The sequence below is a fragment of the Coregonus lavaretus genome (genome assembly GCF_964263955.1).
Source record: "Coregonus lavaretus genome assembly, chromosome: 18".
Lineage (NCBI taxonomy): Eukaryota > Metazoa > Chordata > Actinopteri > Salmoniformes > Salmonidae > Coregonus > Coregonus lavaretus.
Window position 1 is genome coordinate 31,589,053 of NC_140005.1, and position 21,837 is coordinate 31,610,889.

The 21,837-nt window shown below is 44.8% G+C and overlaps 1 protein-coding gene across 3 annotated transcripts in view; it reads left to right on the forward strand.

The window, feature by feature from the left end:
- The window catches only part of LOC311145882 (ral GTPase-activating protein subunit alpha-1-like), a 98,732-nt gene that overhangs the window by 32,242 nt on the left and 44,653 nt on the right, over positions 1 to 21,837 (forward strand). For all 3 annotated transcript variants that reach the window (XR_014614640.1, XM_084182241.1, XM_084182240.1), the window contains exons 18-30: positions 1,276 to 2,760; positions 4,337 to 4,461; positions 6,712 to 6,928; positions 7,072 to 7,254; positions 7,470 to 7,628; positions 7,729 to 7,922; positions 8,116 to 8,214; positions 8,419 to 8,574; positions 8,682 to 8,810; positions 14,449 to 14,574; positions 15,293 to 15,351; positions 17,451 to 17,559; positions 19,320 to 19,430. Coding sequence is in view for 2 of the 3 variants with exons in the window: in XM_084182241.1 (XP_084038367.1) it covers positions 1,276 to 2,760; positions 4,337 to 4,461; positions 6,712 to 6,928; positions 7,072 to 7,254; positions 7,470 to 7,628; positions 7,729 to 7,922; positions 8,116 to 8,214; positions 8,419 to 8,574; positions 8,682 to 8,810; positions 14,449 to 14,574; positions 15,293 to 15,351; positions 17,451 to 17,559; positions 19,320 to 19,430 (3,152 nt within the window). In the remaining variant the exon portion in view is untranslated. The remainder of the gene's footprint in view (positions 1 to 1,275; positions 2,761 to 4,336; positions 4,462 to 6,711; positions 6,929 to 7,071; positions 7,255 to 7,469; positions 7,629 to 7,728; positions 7,923 to 8,115; positions 8,215 to 8,418; positions 8,575 to 8,681; positions 8,811 to 14,448; positions 14,575 to 15,292; positions 15,352 to 17,450; positions 17,560 to 19,319; positions 19,431 to 21,837) is intronic.

Sequence of the window (21,837 nt, forward strand, 5' to 3'; positions counted from 1 at the left end):
ACAAGCAACAGGGATAACTGGAGCCTTGAGAGGATTGTCAAGCAAAGGCCATTCAAAAATGTGGGGGAGCTTCACAAGGAGTGGACTGAGGCAGCAGTCAGTGCATCAAGAGCCACCACGCACAGACGTATCCAGGAAATGGGATACAACTGTCGCATTCCTCGTGTCAAGCCACTCCTGAACCAGAGCCAACGTCAGAAGTGTCTTACCTGGGCTAAGGAGAAAAATAACTGGTCTGTCGCTCAGTGGTCCAAAGTCCTCTTTTCAGATTAAAGTAAATTTTGCATTTAATTTGGCAATCAAGGTCCCAGAGTCTGGAGGAAGAGTGGAGAGGCACAGAATCCAAGTTGCTTGATGTCCAGTGTGAAGTTTCCACAGTCAGTGATGATTTGGGGAGCCATGTCTTCTTCTGGTGTTGGTCCACTGTGTTTCATCAAGTCCAAAGTCAACTCAGCCGTCTACCAGGAAATGTTAGAGCACTTCATGCTTCCTTCTGCTGACAAGCTTTTCTGCTGACAAGCTTTATGGAGATGCTGATTTCATTTTCCGGCAGGACTTGGCACCAGCAAACTCGCCTGATCTGAACCCCATAGATAATTTATGGGGTATTGTCAAGAGGAAGATGAGACACGAGACCCAAGAATGCAGACGAGCTAAAGTCCGCTATCGAAGCAACCTGGGCTTCCATAACACCTCAGCAGTGCCACAGGCTGATCGACTCCATGCCACGCCGCATAGATGCAGCGATTTGATGCAAAAGGAGCCCCAAGCAGGTACTGACTGCATGTACAAGAACATACTTTTCAGAAGGCCAACATGTCTGTATAAAATTCATTTTTTCACTGGTTTTATGTCATATTCTAATTTTATGAGATACTGAATTTGGGGTTTTCATGAGCTGTAAGCCGTAATCATCAAGATTAAAACAAATACAGGCTTGAACTATTTCACTTTTTGTGTAATTAATCCACGATATATATGAGTTTCACTTTGTCAATTGAATTATTGAAATTATTAAACTTTTCCACAATATTCTAATTTATTGAGCTGCACCTGTATATTAGATGTGTAGGCAATTATAGACATGCAATTGATTTGATTTTGCAATGCCCACAGAAGCTGCATATGGACATGTCTGCCAACTATATAAGATCATATCGCTGGACCACAGTGTTGTGTATGTTACTGATCCATTCCCGTCGCTGTGTTTCCTGCATGTAGAGTTGGTAGGACCCATCTCCAGTGAGCTGTGCTCTGTGTCCCCTCTCTGTCCAGATATGGAGGATCCCCCGATGGCCCCTCGGGCCCCCAGGATCCACCACTGCTCCCAGAGCGAGGATACCCCGGCCTCGGAGTTGTTTTCAGGGTCCGGCGACCTGGACCCCCAGGGGTCCCTGCTCCCCCGCAGCAGCAGCGCCTCCGACATCATGGAGCCCTTCATCGCCGAGAGGGTCAAAGGTGCTCTTCCTGTCCCTGACAGTCCCCCCTCTCACCCCACCTCCACCACCGCTGTCTCTGTCCCCCACAACCACGCCCTGCACCCCCCCAACCCCCCCTCTGCCACAGGTAGCAGGGTGGCCTCTCTGGAGGTGGGGGATAGCATCTATGATCACCTGTGGCAGATGATAGGCCCCTGCCCCCCTGACTGGACGTGTGGTGGAACCTCCTTCTCCTCCACCCTCACCCAGTCCTCCGAGAGAGAGGAGGAGGGGGAGACTGAGGGGGAGGAGGACCTGCTTAGCTCTCTCAGGGAGTACCTGATGCAAAGAAGCCTGGAGGAGGGAGGTGGATGGGGGGAGAGGGGTTGCCCTAGTGATGCTTTGGATGGTAGTGCTGTGGCTGTGACGGTACAGTCAGGGTCACAGCGGGTCAGGAGACAGGTCCAGGTAAGGCAGCAGAGCAGCTTGGACTCAGCAGAGGAGGACAGTGCAGAGCAGCAGCCTCCTGAGAGGAGCATTTATGAGTGTCTGGAGCAGAGTGATGACTGGGAGCTGGCCAGCAGGGGGAGCTCTAGTCTAGACCAGCAGGTAACTACTCAGGGCACAGAGAATAGGGAAGAGCCCCACTTGGTCAGGCAGGATGCCACAGAGTGTGAGTATAATAACGAGACAGGAGGTTCAGGCCAACAGGCCCCTCAGCCCCAGCAGCAGTCCCATTCCCTCCACCATGCCCTCAAGCCCAGGCTGGTCCGGGGCAGGCCCAAAAAGCACAACGGGGGAGGGGTGCACGTCAGCTTCCGGCCCTCCACAGAGTCTGTCCAGTTCCACAACCCTCTAGACTACAAGGAGGCCCACTGGAGGACCAGGCTGCGCCGCCTCAGCCACTTCAGCAGCCACTCTGTAGGAGGGGTGGGGTCTGGAGGGGCAGGGGTGGGGGTGGGGGGGTCAAAGGGTAAGGAGAGGTCAGGAGGGGAGGGGGTGAGCGGAAACGGGGAGCAGCCTGATCGGGAGGCCAGTGGAGTGGGGGTTCATGCAACAAGGCAAGGACGTGTCCGTCTGGGGCGCTCTGCCCTTCGGCCCCGTGGGACCCGGTCCAGGTCCCAGGATGCGGAGTCGGGGATCAGTCCCTCTCGGCAGCAGCAGGGGGCTCTGTTGGGCGGTGTGTATAAATCTGTGGTCCATGCTCTCTCCAAGCCCAAGGCCCACACCTCCGGCTCCGCGTCTCCCCAGCGGCACAGCAAAGCCCCCGGCGGGGCCACAGAGGCGCCCCTGAGGGACCTGTACACTCATGTATTGGGCTATTTTGGAAGAAAAGCACCAGGTGAGAGACTTGAGTTGCGTCGCTGTGCTCCAAGGCACTACCACAACATGGAAAACAAAACGACAAAACTAAACAAAAACACAAAGCACCACCGTTCTATCTCCTCCGTCTTTTCCGTTTTTAATTAACTGTTTTTTGCTGAATGTGGATTGAATTGAAGCTTTTTTTTTGTTTCCTGTTTTAAAGTACTGTAGCTGACACAATCCAAAAAAAGAACCAAAGCCCGGCCGAAGGCCCCCCTTCCTCTCCTCCTGGGACGGCTCTCCCCTCCTCCTCCTCCTCCAGCTTTTGGGACTAAATCTCTGCTGCCCCTCCTCTTCCCTCCCTGGATGCTGCATGTGGCCTCACACCTCCCCCTCAGCCTTCTCTCTCAGAGCACACAACACCATACTGTACATCACATTCACTGCACACACTGAGATCAATTCTACAATCACATCAGGCGAAAACAGGCTAACTAACTAATTTACAATAATACATTGACATATAACACACATAGTGTAGTATTATAATGTCCTCTGAAGTCCATTGCTTTCATATATACAGGAACATGAGCCTGGGAAATGTATGCTGATGCTCTGACATGTCAATATACCTTCAACCAGGTGAAGGCAGTATAGCCCATCTGATGGAGAATAGAATTTCAGCACCACCAACTGGCAGGAAAGCATTGAGCTGTGTCCTCTTGAGTCATCTCAATGACACACTACCACAAAGTCCAATGTCTTTTTTCTTTGCCTGGGTTTTACTGTAGTAGCCCGATACTATTTTAACATTGTCAGTTAACGCAAAGATTTTGGCAAGGTGTGTTAACAGAACAGCAATAGTGGCTTCTTAGGGCAGTAGACACACTTTTAATGGCAGGTCACTAGAACTAAAACCTAGTTAGAAGCTCAGACTAACCAGATAAATGTGAAGTCACAGGGCATGATGGGGACAAACAATGCTCTCTGCTTCTCTGACAATCCAGCCCAACGCATATAATAACCACTACCGCTCTGTTTAATAATGTATCATGGCCTTGTGTTTGTATGCTGCCCCATCGTTCAGTTATCCCTTCACTATCCAGTTAACACACTGGCCACTCTCACCTAACCACAGTTCAGTTAACATAGCTTGACTAATCTCTGTTCTGTGGTGTGCTGTACTCATGGCCTGGACAAAGCAAGGTTCTTGCTCTCTCTCCTTTTCTCCTCTCTCTCTGGGAATGCATGTGAGTAACTCCTGCATCGCTTTACTGGTTGTACTCGGTTGTGTTGGTTGGCTTTTCTTTAAGGTTGTTCTGTTGAGCTTTGTGCATCAGTTACCTTAATTATTGTTCTCTATGTAACAGCACATACAACACTACAGTTACCTTACTGTATTGACTGATACTTTTACGCAGGCACACATTTCTTAACTTAACATTCTCCACAACCTATAGGAATGACATGAATTCAAGCTTTTATCCCAATGGTATTGTGTTGAGGAGCTCTGTATGCTAGGGATGTGAAGATGCTTGTAGTTGTAGTGCTGTTTGTGTCAGTATCTAGGACGGTGGGGTGAAGTGTGTCCTCTGCTCCCTGCCTGAACACAGCCAACAAAGAGGACCCTTGTCAGAAGATGCGGCCTGTGTCCAGTGATGCAGGCAACAGCAACCAAAACTTTGGCGACCTGATGGACGAGTTTATCCAAGAGCGTCTGCGAGCGGGAGGCACCTCTGTAAGTCGCCCTTCTATTCTCTTTCTTTTCTCTATTTTTATCCTGCTCTCTCTCTCTCTCTCTCTCTCTCTCTCTCTGTCTGTCTCTCTGTCTCTCTCTGTCTCTGTCTCTCTCGCTCTCACGCTCTCTCTCGCGCGCTCTCTCTCTCTCGCGCGCTTTCTCTCTCTCTTTCTCTCTCTTTCTTTCTCTCTCTCACGCTCTCTCTCACGCTCTCTCTCACTCTCTCTCTCACGCTCTCTCGCGCGCGCGCTCTCTCTCTCTTTCTCTCTCTCTTTCTTGCTCTCTCTCTCTCTTTCTCTCTTACGCTCGCTCTCTCTCTCTCTCTCTCACACTCACACTCACTCACACACATATATATATACAGTGGGGGAAAAAAGTATTTAGTCAGCCACCAATTGTGCAAGTTCTCCCACTTAAAAAGATGAGAGAGGCCTGTAATTTTCATCATAGGTACACGTCAACTATGACAGACAAAATGAGAAAAATAAATCCAGAAAATCACATTGTATGATTTTTAATGAATTTATTTGCAAATTATGGTGGAAAATAAGTATTTGGTCAATAACAAAAGTTTCTCAATAGTTTGTTATATACCCTTTGTTGGCAATGACACAGGTCAAACGTTTTCTGTAAGTCTTCACAAGGTTTTCACACACTGTTTCACACACAGAGCAGTGATGTTTTGGGGCTGTCGCTGGGCAACACAGACTTTCAACTCCCTCCAAATATTTTCTATGGGGTTGAGATCTGGAGACTGGCTAGGCCATTCCAGGACCTTGAAATGCTTCTTACGAAGCCACTCCTTCGTTGCCTGGGCGGTGTGTTTGGGATCATTGTCATGCTGAAAGACCCAGCCACGTTTCATCTTCAATGCCCTTGCTGATGGAAGGAGGTTTTCACTCAAAATAATAATAATAATAATATGCCATTTAGCTGACGCTTTTATCCAAAGCGACTTACAGTCATGCGTGCATACATTTTTTTTTTTTGTGCATGGGTGGTCCCGGGGATCGAACCCACTACCATGGCGTTACAAGCGCCGTGCTCTACCAGCTGAGCTACAGAGGACCACGATATCTCACGATACATAGCCCCATTCATTATTTCCTTTACACGGATCAGTCGTCCTGGTCCCTTTGCAGAAAAACAGCCCCAAAGCATGATGTTTCCACCCCCAAAGCATGATGTTTCCACCCCCATGCTTCACAGTAGGTATGGTGTTCTTTGGATGCAACTCAGCATTCTTTGTCCTCCAAACACGACGAGTTGAATTTTTACCAAAAAGTTCTATTTTTGTTTCATCTGACCATATGACATTCTCCCAATCCTTTTCTGGATCATCCAAATGCACTCTAGCAAACTTCAGACGGGCCTGGACATGTACTGGCTTAAGCAGGGGGACACGTCTGGCACTGCAGGAATTGAGTCCCTGGCGGCGTAGTGTGTTACTGATGGTAGGCTTTGTTACTTTGGTCCCAGCTCTCTGCAGGTCATTCACTAGGTCCCCCCGTGTGGTTCTGGGATTTTTGCTCACCGTTCTTGTGATCATTTTGACCCCACGGGGTGAGATCTTGCGTGGAGCCCCAGATCGAGGGAGATTATCAGTGGTCTTGTATGTCTTCCATTTCCTAATAATTGCTCCCACAGTTGATTTCTTCAAACCAAGCTGCTTACCTATTGCAGATTCAGTCTTCCCAGCCTGGTGCAGGTCTACAATTTTGTTTCTGGTGTCCTTTGACAGCTCTTTGGTCTTGGCCATAGTGGAGTTTGGAGTGTGACTGTTTGAGGTTGTGGACAGGTGTCTTTTATACTGATAACAAGTTCAAACAGGTGCCATTAATACAGGTAACGAGTGGAGGACAGAGGAGCCTCTTAAAGAAGAAGTTACAGGTCTGTGAGAGCCAGAAATCTTGCTTGTTTGTAGGTGACCAAATACTTATTTTCCACCATAATTTGCAAATAAATTCATTAAAAATCCTACAATGTGATCTTCTGGAAATGTTTTCCTCAATTTGTCCGTCATAGTTGACGTGTACCTATGATGAAAATTATAGGCCTCTCTCATATTTTTAAGTGGGAGAACTTGCACAATTGGTGGCTGACTAAATACTTTTTTCCCCCACTGTATATTTAGATTATGAGCTGAGTGAATAAGTGAATGTCCTCAGCTCATTCTCCCTGAGTGTTATCTTTATTCCTAACATCAGAGTACTAACTTCTCTCTTCTGTCCTATCTACCTCTCTTTGCAGGGTATGACCAGGCGTGGCAGCAGCCCCGGTAGTCTGGAGATCCCCAAGGACCTGCCAGAACTCCTGAACCGTCAGAACGCCACTCGACCCGTGGACGACCCCGGCGTGCCCTCCGAGTGGACCTCCCCTGCCAGTGGCAGCAGCAGCGACTTAATCAGCTCCGACAGCCAATCAGACTCCTTTAACGCCTTCCAGTACGCCAACTGCAAGTTTGAAAGTGAGTCTGACGTCACCACGGCTGCTGCTAGCCCTCACTTGCTATGCATGCATATTGGTTGTGTAAAAACATTGCGGTGTAACATAGTATTGGAGTAGAGTGGATTGTAGATTGTTCTTGACATACTTTAGTGGGACTATTAGATTTCAGCTTTGGTCCGGATGGCTGTGGTGCGGGGTCGTTGGACCAGGATAACACTAGCCTGGGAGGAGTACCCCAGACTGCAGAGGAACAGGAGCTGTCCAGCCTCACCACCCTGCACATTGACTCTGAGACCAGTAGTCTGAGCCAGCATGGCCTGTCTGCAGATACCGTCACCATCACAGGTCAGAGCTGCAGATAAACAAATCAGAATACATCAGCTTTCAATGTCCACATCACTCATCCTTTTATACATCTTGGTGACTTTCCCACTTAACTAAAGCACTTCGATCATCTGGAAAAACCCATAGAAATCCATAATAAAATATGGATGAAATCCAATCAACTTGTATTATTACTACCTAATTAATTACATCTCTTTGTTTGTGACTCCCTCCAGGTTCAGAGAGTGCGTCCCCGATGCATTCCCTGGGGGATTCCCGCTCCCAGACCCCGTCCCCAGCCACGCTGACCGCGGAACATGTAGCGCTGCAGCACAAGGACCTGCAGCTGGATGAGAAACTACATCACTCTGTAGTACAGACTCCGGATGACCTGGGTAATACACACACACACACTGCTCTCATCACCTAACACACAACACAAACGCACAACACACAGCCTTTCGTATATTAAAAGTGTAATCTCCCTCCTCTCAGAAACCCGTGAGTTTCCTACAGAGGACTGCAGTGTGATGGCTGGTGGCTCGCTGACCGGTTGGCACGCTGACGTTGCCACGGTGATGTGGCGGAGGATGCTAGGCATTCTGGGAGATGTGAACACCATTAAGGACCCAGAGATCCACGCGCAGGTCTTTGACTACCTCTGTGAGCTGTGGCAGAACCTGGCCAAGGCAAGGAACCATACGGGAACCAATCAGACTGAATACTCCATACATTGACAGGCCCTTAGTTCGCATCACACATCAGACTGGTTTGTCAGGGGAAGTGACTAGATCGGTGTGTGCAAGACACTCACAAACAACATTCACTCACTCTTTGTCTCTCTCTCCCCCCTCTCTCTCCTCTCTCTCTCTCTCGCATCAGATCAGAGATAATCTGGGGATCTCTCTGGACAACCAGTCGTCTCCTCCTCCCCCGGTCCTCATTCCTCCCCTTCGGATCCTCACCCCCTGGCTCTTCAAAGTACGTACCTCTCACCGCTCCCTTATATAATCAGTCCTGGAAAAGTCACTTCACTTCTTCACACGTTATCCTTGGAATTCCAGGGAAACAAATGCACAGATACAGGCGAGCATTCTTTTTACCATGACACTGATGTAAAAGTGAACAATGTTATACTTCTGCTCTTGTATCTGTGTCACTGACTGCTTGTTGTCCCCTGTACAGGCGACCATGCTGACTGAGAGGTACAAACAGGGAAAGCTTCACGCCTACAAGCTCATCTGTAAGATCATGAAGAGGAGGCAGGACGTATCGCCCAACTCAGACTTCCTCACACACTTCTACAACATCATGCACTGTGGCCTCATGCATGTCGACCAGGTGTGTGTGTGTGTGTGTGTGTTCAAGTGTGGCAATCTGCCAATCTCCTAACATCATGGTGAATATTGGTCTCTCTCTCTCTCTGTCACTCTCTCTGTGTTTCTCAGGACATAGTGAACACCATCATTAAGCACTGTTCTCCTCGGTTCTTCTCCATCGGCCTTCCCGGGGCCACCATGCTCATCCTGGATTTCATCATTGCAGCCAGCAGAGTCACAGCCTGCTCTTCCCTCAACGTGAGAACACCTCCACCATTCACCCTCTCTGATTCCATATTAACAAAAATAATCAGGGCTCAAAACTGCGACTAAAACACTCTCTCATTTGCGACCCTTTGACTTTGCAGTGCGACACCAATTTTTTAATGGTAGCTAGGGTGCCAGTGAATTTTTAGCTGGTCACGTTAGTTTTTGGTTCACTATTTTTGTTTTGTTTATATCATGACATTATTCAAGCAGTAATGTGCAATTGACCCAAAATTAATTAACCATATGAAAGTATCTGCCTGTCCCTGTTTCACTGACGGCTGCTGTGTGAGTGAGCCACTCCCTCTTCCATCTGTGCACAAGGAGGTGCATTCTAGTAAGCACAACCATGTGACTGTTGCTCAAAATGCAATTGCGGGAAAAATATATTTTCAAAACAACTATTGTTCTATTTACAGAGAGGAGAGTCACAGCTTTCTGTGATAAATAAATGATATATTCACATCTCAATATTGAGTTCATGGCAACACTTTACAGCTGGAGTAGGCTATGTAATACGCTATATATACAAAAGTAGGTGGACACCCCTTCAAATTAGTGGATTCGGCTATTTCAGCCACACCCGTTGCTGACAGGTGCATAAAATCGAGCACACAGCCATGCAATCTCCGTAGACAAACATTGGCAGTAGAATGGCCTTACTGAAGAGCTCAGTGACTTTCAACGTAGCACCGTCATAGGATACCACCTTTCCAACAAGTCAGTTCGTCAAATTTATGCCCTGCTAGAGCGGCCCGGGTCAACTGTAAGTGCTGTTATTGTGAAGTGGAAACGTCTAGGAGCAACAACGGCTCAGCCGCGAAGTGGTAGGCCACACAAGCTCACAGTACGGGACTGCTGAGTGCTGTCGCGTGTAAAAAAAATAAAAATATCCTTGGTTGCAACTAGGGCTGTTGCGTTGACCGTATTACCGCCACACCGGAGGTCACGAGTCATGAAAGCAGTCAAATTCCACGTGTCCGTTTCGTCACGGTAATTAAGCTTCTCCTAGCTCTGATACTGCTGATGGTCATTAGTAGCCTACCAAATTTGCTAACTGCCTGGTACTCAGCACTCTATTGTCCCTCTAATCACTCTGACATCAATGCAAATGTTTTCGAAAATCTAATCAAACACTTCATGAAAGCTCATGTTGCGCAACATTTCAATAAGCTATGCAATTGTGCGAGAAAACAGAGTGATGGCCTCTACTAAAAAGAGGAGGATCCGCTTTCTATAGGCTAGGCCTACTATATTTATTTCTCAACTTCCTAATATTAAGCACATTGCTTATATTTACAACAGGAGTATGGCCTACCTGGCTGGCATGAAAATAAACCACGGGGAAAAGCGTCCTCCGTTCGCAATTTAAGTGCATAGATGACATGTTTTTTTTTCCCACTGACCCTGTTTCGATATAGATGCATGATAATGGTCCATTCTAAATCAAAACAAATTTCACACATATATTATTTAGTATATGTAAATACAAGATTAAATCAAGAATAGTCTAATGGGTGACAATATTAGCCTATCACTTGTGAATGATATATTATCACTTGTGTATGATGCGCAGCATAAGAAACAAAGCCTTTTTTTTGCGACTTTTTCTAATCATAGTCCCACACCTCATGTAGCCTAGCCCATAGGCCTATATGTTTTAATAAGGTTTGTATCACAACTAAAGTGGCCAAATCACTTCTTAAAATTAAGCACAAGGGGTGTAGAGCCTAACTGGCATACATAAGCAGCGCATGAGTTTCAAGTTTGGGGAACATAATTTTCACCTTAAAAATGCACCTTTATAATGAAAGCATTACATGCATAATTGCATTTGCGGTCACTTTTGATAATGGTGTTTTCCGCTAATGAAACATTCACACTTATAGCCTACTACCATGTGCTCATTGCTGCGCTTATTATGTGAATAAATAGCCTAATAGTTTATCAACATTTTAAGCTAAAAGTTCTGATCGGTTGCGTAAAAAAGGTTTTTGATGCTAGTGGTTGTATTAATTTGAGATCTATTGCATCCCACAACTGTCCCAAACTATGTTTGGAATATTTATTTCTCGCACAGAATAGAATAGGTCGACCTTTGTACTATGTGGGATAGTAGATTGACATAGGCTAGTGCTTTTGCTGGTCGTTAAGCCTACTCATCTTGTTTGCTGACGAAAAGTAAATGTGGACAGTTCTTCTATTATCGTCAATATACACCTCGGAATTGGATAAGGACCCACGCAGTTGCGTCCCCGATGTCTGTCTTCACTTGTAGCCTGTGAGAAGACCCGATCACATGATAGAGCGCACAGCACTAAGGGAGAAGGGCACAACGGCCACTGGCCGCAAAAGGCATGGATTTTTTTAGGGTGCATTACGGCCACACAAAGGGGATGCCGCTGTGAAATTCTAGGCATTATCAAGTGCTTGTCAAATTGTGAATGATAGACTGATAAAAAACAAAGCAGAGCTCATGCCTTTTCAAGCTACTTTTTTCAAATCATCATTAGTCACATCATGCAGTTTTACAATGTATTACAAATCAAAACATATAAAACTAAACAACTAAAGTTACAATAATAACTCTAAATTAAGCAAATAGGAATACCTATTTCTTTGTTAACAGCTCAACACAGAATAGCCGCATGTGCGCACTCCCTCAAATCGTTTGGAGAAAATATCCTTTCTATTTTATTCAGCTTTGTTCAATTGTATTCTTCATAGTATAAAATAATGCCACAGAATTCTAAGCAAATCTTGTCTGCTAAATGAACTAGTGTAGCCCACAGCCATTTGACATAGCCAGATCAGGACCTAACTAACATAAGGACAACTCGGAGTATGCTATTCTGTTCTTCTGAAATAGACTACATTTTATTCATTTCATGCTTCTTTAGACCTGTCTAAAATAAATCATGGATTTATTTTGAAGGTGTTGGCTATATTACGTGGATTTTTTAGACTTTTTTAAATGTAGATGTTCCAAAGGTCAGCATCAGTGGCTTGTAGGCTATTTGTGGAAGCCAGGAGACGCTAAATGTGTTTGTTAATTAACGGTAAATTACAGTGAGACCGACAGTTATTTGCTTGTCAATCACCGGCTGACGAAATTCCGTGACCGCCACAGCCCTAGTTGCAACACTCACTGCAGAGTTCCAAACTGCCTCTGGAAGCAACATCAGCACAATAACTGTTCGTCGGGAGTTTCATGAAATGGGTTTCCATGGCCGAGCAGCCGTACACAAGCCTAAGATCACCATGGTCAATGCCAAGTGTCGGCTGGAGTGGTGTAAAGCTTGCTGCCATTGGACTCTGGAGCGGTGGAAACTCATTTTCTGGAGTGATGAATCACGCTTCACTATCTGGCAGGCCGACTGAAGAATCTGGATTTGGCGGATGCCAGGAGAACGCTACCTGCCTGAATGCATAGTGCCAACTGTAAAGTTTTGTGGAGGAGGAATAATGGTCTGGGGCTGTTTTTCATGGTTCGGCTAGGCCCCTTAGTTCCACTGAAGGGAAATCTTAACGCTACAGCGTACAATGACATTTTAGACGATTCTGTGCTTCCAACTTTGTGGCAACAGTTTGGGGAAGGCCCTTACCTGTTTCAACCATGACCTCAATCCCATCTAACACCTTTGGGATGAATTGGAACGCCGACTCCTAGCCAGGCAAAATTGCCCAACATCAGTGCCCGACCTCACTAATGCTCTTGTGGCTGAATGAAAGCAAGTCCCCGCCGCAATGTTCCAACATCTAGTGGAAAGCCTTCCCAGAAGTCTTTATTTCTCAACTGGTAATTGAAGCGTGCTTCTCATTCAAGTGCATAGACAACCGTAGGCAGGCTTCAGCATGTCACACACTGCTTTGCAAGGAGCTGGAGGCAGTATGCATTTTGAAAACATACTTGTTTGAAACCTGAATGTTTTTTGCTTCAAATTATGAGGCATGTATCTTGTTTCAAAGTAGCCTAGCCAAAATCCGACTATAGAAAAGTGGAGGCAATTATTTTATAAAGACTTCCGTAAGCCATTAACACCGGTAGCCTATTTCTCTCATGTTCTATTGGTTTTCAAAGGCACAATCCAAGTCATATTAGCAACCCATAGATTTCCACTTGGTCTAAATTTCGAATTGATATTTGAATATTTCACATCAAACCGCGCACATGTTCAGTGTGCTTTTGACAACTGTGTTTTCCTGCTAATTACATTATAGAATAAACATTCACGCCTAGCCTACTGACTTGTGCACATTGCTGCGATTATAATATGAAGAAATAATAGTTTATCAACATTTTAAGCTAAAAGTTCTGTTGCATCCGACTCATTGCTTTTTAAATATTTTTTTGATGTAGCCAGGCCTACTGGTTGTATGAATTTGGGATCTATCGTCCCACAACTGTCCCAGAGTCTGTTCAGAATAAGCTGTTTCTTTCTCGCACAGAACGACATGCTGTCCAATAGAATAGGTAAACTTTTCTACTATGGGGATAGTAGATTGACATAGGCTAGTGATGAAATCTATGGAGGACTAAAAGTGCCACAATTAAATAAATAAATACACCATTAAATAATTACTTAAATGTGTCATTAATTAATTCAAATTATAATTAAATACATAAATGTGTAATTAAATGTGTCATTAATTAATTCAAATACCGATTCATTTTATGTAAAATAAATATATAATTATTTCACTATTTACATTTACATTTCATGATCCTGCATTGCAGTGATTCATGAATTACTTAAAACTGTCAAACTGACCCATCAAAGTCAGTGGGCGGGGCTAACGCGAATCTAGTCTGATCCATTGCTTTGGTCTGAAGTAGAGTAGGCCAACCTGGATAGAGACAATGGAGGATCTCTGTCAACTTTCCAGGGAGTTGGTTAGAGACATTTTAAACTTAGCAGAGGATGTAGAAGCAGGACCTGCTGACATTATCCGGAATTGATTTGTCTTGGCTTGATGCAGAGGGTAACCAATCAGGCGTTAGGTTCCGCCTACCAACTTTTGATGGGTCAGTTTGACAGTTTTAAGTAATTCAGGAAGCACTCCAACGCAGGACCATGAAATGTAAATGTAAATAGTGAAATTATTATATATGTATTTTACATAAAATGAATCGGTATTTGAATTAATTAATGACACATTTAATAACACATTTATGTATTTAATTCTAATTTGAATTAATTAATGACACATTTAAGTAATTATTTAATGGTGTATTTATTTATTTAATTGTGGCACTTTTAGTCCTCCATAGAAATCTGACTGGGATTTGAAATATAAAATGGTCTGAGAATAACAATATTGGCAGGCCAGGCATAGCCAATATGATGTGATAATGTATTAGGCCTACTGCCCAAACCTCATTCCTACAGAACTGTTTTTATTAGGTTAATGTTACATTTTTTAAAGTCCATATGAAAAATAAAAATCTGCTTTTTGACTGCGAAAGTGATCTTGACTCAGAAAAGGTTGGTGACCACTGCTGTACACACTTTTGAATGCACCACACTACACTGACCCCCAGTACAGTTCAATAGTCTGTTTCAACACTGTCATCTTCTCTGTGTTTGCACCCCCCCCGTCCGTCCGTCCGTCCGTCCTTCTCTGTCAGGCCCCGCGGGTTGAGGCACAGATCCTGCTGGGTTCTCTGGTGTGTTTCCCTAACCTGTATGAGGAGCTGCCTGCCCTGCACCCCACCACCGCTGACGTGGTCATGACCAAGTTCAGAGACGTCAAGGTAACTATCCTCATGTGGGGTGGTTGCTTAACTCTGTCTTCAACCTGCTTTACTCTGTTACTTCAACCTGTAGGAACCGGTTCCAGAGAAGTGGTCATTTTGTATTATTTTACCAGATGGTCAGAGAGGGGTATATTGGAAAGTGTGTCAAAGGGCAGTGGGAGTTGAGATTATTACCCATACTGACACCGGCATTAATGTACTGGAGGTGGCAGCATTAACCACTAGATCACTAGTAACCGTTAGACCACCTAAGCCACATACTGTTTGATGTTGTATCAAACGCACATTAAACCCAATTACCTTTTTTATTTCTATCCCTGTGGTACTGAGGGAGCAGCAGCGCTAGCCTAGCTAACTCTCTAATGGGTGATTAGCTATGCCACAGGCGCCCATTCACGGCACCTTGTTGTTATTGTGCTGCTTTTGGTTGATTGCTGGTTAAAGAGCTAATTCAATGCATGAGAGCGTTTCATATTTGGACAGAGAATTTTACACGATGGCATCTGATAGCCTGGGTCTGGCTGTGAATGACAAAGCACTGGTTAATTCAGCCAATAGGGAGTCTATTTTGTCTGTATGTGTCATCTGGGTGTGCGTCCGTGTTTTCAGCAGACCTACATATTTTGCAGGAGCCCGGTTGTTAATTGGAGAATAAAACAGGCTGATTCGTATGTTCATCCGTCTATTGATTGATTGACTCTGTTCTCTGTTTTAGGAACACATCATCAAACACATCCTGAGTTCAGCCAGAGATGAGCCTTCAGCCCCAGCCAGGTATTTTTCTCGCATCTCGAGGCCTTGAATTAAAAGACAATAAACATTTACAGACTACACTGACATAGATATACGAAAAACATACATAGACATTTGTTAGGTAGATTACTAGCATATGAGAGTAAGCAGTCTTTGTCTCTCTGACCTGAGGAAGACATCTGCCTAGCAGATTAATGTAATAATAATGATGATAATGGTAGTGGCAGACAATAGGCCATGAGAGCTGGGGTTTTGGAGGGCAAAATAATAATGTCTTGTCATCCATACTATAACCTAGCCAGACATACAGATTAAGCCAAGTGTCATCTGAAGTAATCCACTGACTGTAGGCTTATGGGGGAGTGGGGAGTAGTGTACTCCCCTTGCCACCCTCTGTGTCCCAAATGGAACCCTATTCTCTATATAGTGCACTACTTTTGACCAGAGCCCTATGGGCCCTGTTAAAAATTCTATTTTTTTGTCCATTAAAATAACATAACATTGATCAGAAATACAGTATAGACATAGTTAATGTTGTAAATGGCTATTGTAGCTAGAAACTGCAGGTTTTTAATGGAATATCTACATAGGCATACAGAGGCCCATTATCAGCAACCATCAGTCCTGTGTTCCAATGGCACGTTGTTTGCTAATCCAAGTTTATCATTTTAAAAGGCTAATTGATCATTAGAAAACCCTTTTGCAATTATGTTAGCACAGCTGAAAACTGTTGTGCTGATTAAAGAAGCAATAAAACTGGCCTTCTTGAGCCTAGTTGAGTATCTGGAGCATCAGCAATTTTGGGTTTGATTACATGCTCAAAATGGCCAGAAACAAATAACTTTCTTCTTAAACTCGTCAGTCTATTCTTGTTCTGAGAAATGAAGGCTATTCCGCTCTGTACTACTCCCTTCACAGAACAGCGCAAACTGGCTCTAACCAGAATAGAAAGGATGGGAGGCCACGGTGCACAACTGAGCAAGAGGACAAATACATTAGTGTCTAGTTTGAGAAACAGACTCCTCACAGGTCCTCAACTGGCAGCTTCATTAAATAGTACCCGCAAAACACCAGTCTCAACGTCAACAGTGAAGAGGCGACTCCGGGATGCTGACGCTCTAGGCAGAGTTGCAAAGAAAAATACATATCTCAAACTGGCCAATAAAAACAAAAGAGTAAAATGGGCATTCTGATATATGGCTTTTTCTTTGCAACTCTGCCTAGAAGGTTAGCATCCCGGAGTCGCCTCTTCACTGTTGACGTTGAGACTGGTGTTTTGCGGGTACTATTTAATGAAGCTGCCAGTTGAGGACCTGTGAGGAGTCTGTTTCTCAAACTAGACACTAATGTATTTGTCCTCTTGCTCAGTTGTGCACCGGGGCCTCCCACTCCTCTTTCTATTCTGGTTAGAGCCAGTTTGCGCTGTTCTGTGAAGGGAGTAGCACACAGTGTTGTACGAGATCTTCAGTTTCCTGGCAATTTCTCGCATGGAATAGCCTTCATTTCTCAGAACAAGAATAGACTGACGAGTTTCAGAAGAAAGTTATTTGTTTGGAACACAGGACTGGTTGCTGATAATGGGCCTCTGTATGCCTATGTAGATATTCCATAAAAAAATCTGCAGTTTCTAGCTACAATAGCCATTTTCAGCATTAACAATGTCTACACTGTATTTCCGATCAATTTGATGTTATTTTAATGGACAAAAAAATTGCTTTTCTTTAGAAAACAAGGACATTTCTAAGTGACCCCAAACTTTTGAACGGTAGTGTATGTAAATGTGATATTTCAGGTTTTTATTTTTCATAAATGTTGCAAACATTTCTAAAAACCTGTTTTTGTTTTGACATTATGGTATATTGTGTATAGATTGATGAGGGGGGGAAAAACAATTTAATCCATTTTAGAATAAGGCTGTAATGTAACAAAGTGGAAAATGTCAAGGGGTCTGAATACTTTCCAAATGCACTGTTTGTATGTGTTCATGTTGGTTTATTGGTTACCAACTTTAACATGTGACGTTATTTATAATGGGTTAAGATGTCTGTTAAATAAAAAACAGCCCAATTGAAAATTAATGGGAGTTGTGTTGTGTCCCCCCCCCCCCTCCCCCCCGTCAGGTGTGTGGCCCTGTGCAGTCTGGGTATCTGGCTGTGTGAGGAGTTGGTCCACGGCACCCAACACCCTCAGATCAAAGAAGCCCTCAACGTCGTCTGTGTCACTCTGAAGGTAGATATATATAATATGCCACTTACTTAGCAGATGCTTTTGTCTAAAGTGACTAATAGTTCAGTGAGTGAGTGCATACATTTCTAGTATGTGTATGTGATTGCTACGGGAATTGAACCCATAACCTTGGTGCTATTGGCATCATTGGAGTCATCTGCCATGCACATTGACTTGAAATTTGAAATGTGTTGCCTTGCCTTCATCCCTTGCCATGGGAAGTGTACTGTTGCAGTCCCTGGTTAGCAGTAGCGCAGCAGTCTCTCCCTGTGGCCTTCCCTGGTCTGTGTGGTGTTTACTGGCACAGTTAGTTTCAGCCTGCCTGCCTGGAGAGAGAGAGAGAGCGATGGGCTGCACTGAGTAGCCAGAAGAAGCTTACTGACAGTACCGACTGGTCTGCTCTGGCCCCCCCACCCACCTCACACACACCACCCAACTCCAACCCAGCTAAATCTGGCCTGACTGTCAACATGTTTGGCTTCTCCACTGCTCTCCACTCTGCTCAGACAGAAGGCGAAGGCTAATCCAGTGAAGAATGCATGCTCCACCGACCTCAAGGAATTATTATATTTCTGTCGTCTGAAATGAGGGTGCTCGCCAAATGGCCCCCCTTCTCTCCCTCCTCCTCTCCATACTGTTATCCAATCAAATGGGATGGCTGGTGATCCGGCCCATTGTTTTGTGTGGGCATTGGCACTGCTGCTCTGGAGAAGCACTCTGCACTCTTCCTGAGCCAGGGTCACAATGAGAAGAAGAGGAGGGGGGTTGTCTCCCTGAGCCCCTCACACACTCACAATGACTTTCTCAATTGTCTAAAAGGTCAGTCCTCTCTTCACCTCCTTTATTGCATGGAACTGAAATAAATAACTGACCAGGTTGAAAGCCTGTCACCTTTTCACCTATGAAGTATTTTCCAATCGGTGCAGATGAAGGGGAGGAGATTTTTAAGCAATTAAGATGGAGCCAGAAGGAGGAGCAGGAGACAGGAGGATTGCCTCTCCCTGAGCCCCTGCAGCCTACACCCTCACAATGGGAGGAGAAGGATGGTCGAGCCCCCCACCCTCCCTCACAATGCGTTTATGGGCCTCTTCCAGTCAGCAGAATTAGGCTCATCCACATCTTAATCCTGATCACAGATCAAGACCGTCTCTGACACAGTGTGCTGTTTTTCTCCTGTCAGCTTGGCTCTACACCAGGGATGGGCAACTTTGATGGGGGTGGGGGCCATAAAATCTGAACTCATCATGAGGGGCCACAGTGGCTCACGGGTCTGCGTACCCACATCCATACCCACACATGCAGTCAGACCCCTAGCCTTTTGGGGGCCCTATGTGTGTGGGGGCAGTTTTAAAGCAAGTTTGCTGCAATTCTACCATTTTGCCATGGAGCGGAGAGAAGATTTAGCAATGTTATAACTAATTTCATGCAATTCTACTAATTATGCCATAAGCTGGAGAGAAATGTTTTCAGTTTTTAATATGATATCTGAGTGAGTGACTAACAAAATAAATGGGCGCCCCCCCCCCGGTCACTAAATCAACCATGATTACTACAAATTTAAATTTAGCTGGCTAGACTAATTTACCAATTTACAAAATGTTAGCTAACATGGGCTTATTAAGTGACTGACTGATAAAACAAGCGATAAATTGCTGATGCACAACCAAACGGGCCGCCTGTTGCCCATCCCTGCGCTACACTACATCTGCTGAGAGTAGTCAGTGTGTGTTCATGTCTGCATGTTTTTCTGTTTTGTTTTTCAGTTTCCAAATAAAACTGTTGCGCTGGTGGCCTCCGACATTCTGCACCTGCTCATAAACTATGTCGATGACCTTCAGAAATTCCCGCCAGACACTCCAAAGAAAATAGTTCAGGTAAATTTGCGTCTCCATTTTATTTATGTAATAAGGTACAGTACCAGTCAAAAGTTTGGACACACCTACTCATTCCAATAATAGTGAAGAAATCAAAACTATTAAATAACACATATGGAATCATGTATTTTATATTTGAGATTCTTCAAATAGCCACCCTTTGCCTTGATGACAGCTTTGCACACTCTTGGCATTCTCTCAACCAGCTTCATGAGGTAGTCACCTGGAATGAATTTCAATTAACAGTGTGCCTTGTTAATCTGTGGAATTTATTTCCTTCTTAATGCGTTTGAGCCAATCAGTTGTGTTGTGACAAGGTAAGGGGGGTATACAGAAGATAGCCGTATTTGGTAAAAGACCAAGTCCATATTATGGCAAGAACAGTTCAAATAAGCAAAGAGAAACGACAGTCCATCATTTCTTTAAGACATGAAGGTCAGTCAATCTGGAAAATTTCAAGAACTGAAAGTTTCTTCAAGTGCAGTCGCAAAAACCATCAAACGCTATGATGAAACTGGACCGCCACAGGAAAGGAAGACCCAGAGTTACCTCTGCTGCTGAGGATAAGTTCATTAGAGTTAACTGCACCTCAGATTGCAGCCCAAATAAATGCTTCAGGGAGTTCAAGTAACCGACACATCTCGACATCAACTGTTCAGAAGAGACTGCATGTATCAGGCCTTCATGGTCGAATTTCTGCAAAGAAACCTACTAAAGGACACCAATAAGAAGAAGAGGCTTGCTTGGGCCAAGAAACACGAGCAATGGACATTAGACCGGTGGAAATCTGTCTTTTGGTCTGATGAGTCCAAATTTGAGATTTTTGGTTCCAACCGGCGTGTCTTTGTGAGACGCAGAGTAGGTGAACGGATGATCTCCGCATGTGTGGTTCCCATTGTGAAGCATGGAGGAGGAGGTGTTATGGTGTGGGGGTGCTTTGCTGGTGATACTGTCTGATTTTATTTAGAATTCAAGGCACACTTAACCAGCATGGCTACCACAGCATTCTGCAGCGATACGCCATCCCATCTGGTTTGCGATTAGTGGGACTACCTTCAGGCTTTGTAAGGGCTATTTGACCAAGAAGGAGAGTGATGGAGTGCTGCATCAGATGACCTGGCCTCCACAATCACCCGACGCCAATCCAATTGAGATGGCTTGTGATGAGTTGGACCGCAGTGAAGGAAAAGCAGCCAACAAGTGCTCAGCATACAGTGAGGGGAAAAAAGTATTTGATCCCCTGCTGATTTTGTACGTTTGCCCACTGACATGATCAGTCTATAATTTTAATGGTAGGTTTATTTGAACAGTGAGAGACAGAATAACAACAACAAAATCCAGAAAAACGCATGTCAAAAATTGTATAAATTGATTTGCATTTTAATGAGGGAAATAAGTATTTGACCCCTCTGCAAAACATGACTTAGTACTTGGTGGCAAAACCCTTGTTGGCAATCACAGAGGTCAGACGTTTCTTGTAGTCGGCCACCAGGTTTGCACACATCTTAGGAGGGATTTTGTTCCACTCCTCTTTGCAGATCTTCTCCAAGTCATTAAGGTTTCGAGGCTGACGTTTGGCAACTCGAACCTTCAGCTCCCACCACATATTTTCTATGGGATTAAGGTCTGGAGACTGGCTAGGCCACTCCAGGACCTTAATGTGCTTCTTCTTGAGCCACTCCTTTGTTGCCTTGGCCGTGTGTTTTGGGTCATTGTCATGCTGGAATACCCATCCACGACCCATTTTCAATGCCCTGGCTGAGGGAGGGAGGTTCTCACTCAAGATTTGACGGTACATGGCCCCGTCCATCGTCCCTTTGATGCGGTGAAGTTGTCCTGTCCCCTTAGCAGAAAAACACCCCCAAAGCATAATGTTTCCACCTCCATGTTTGACAGTGGGCATGGTGTTCTTGGGGTCATAGGCAGCATTCCTCCTCCTCCAAACACGCGAGTTGAGTTGATGCCAAAGAGCTTGATTTTGGTCTCATCTGACCACAACACTTTCACCCAGTTCTCCTCTGAATCACTCAGATGTTAATTGCAAACTTCAGACGGCCCTGTATATGTGCAGGATTTCAGTCCTTCACGGCGTAGTGTGTTACCAATTGTTTTCTTGGTGACTATGGTCCCAGCTGCCTTGAGATCATTGACAAGATCCTCCCGTGTAGTTCTGGGCTGATTCCTCATCGTTCTCATGATCATTGCAACTCCACGAGGTGAGATCTTGCATGGAGCCCCAGGCCGAGGGAGATTGACAGTTCTTTTGTGTTTCTTCCATTTGTAAATAATTGCACCAACTGTTGTCACCTTCTCACCAAGCTGCTTGGCGATGGTCTTGTAGCCCATTCCAGCCTTGTGTAGGTCTACAATCTTGTCCCTGACATCCTTGGAGAGCTCTTTGGTCTTG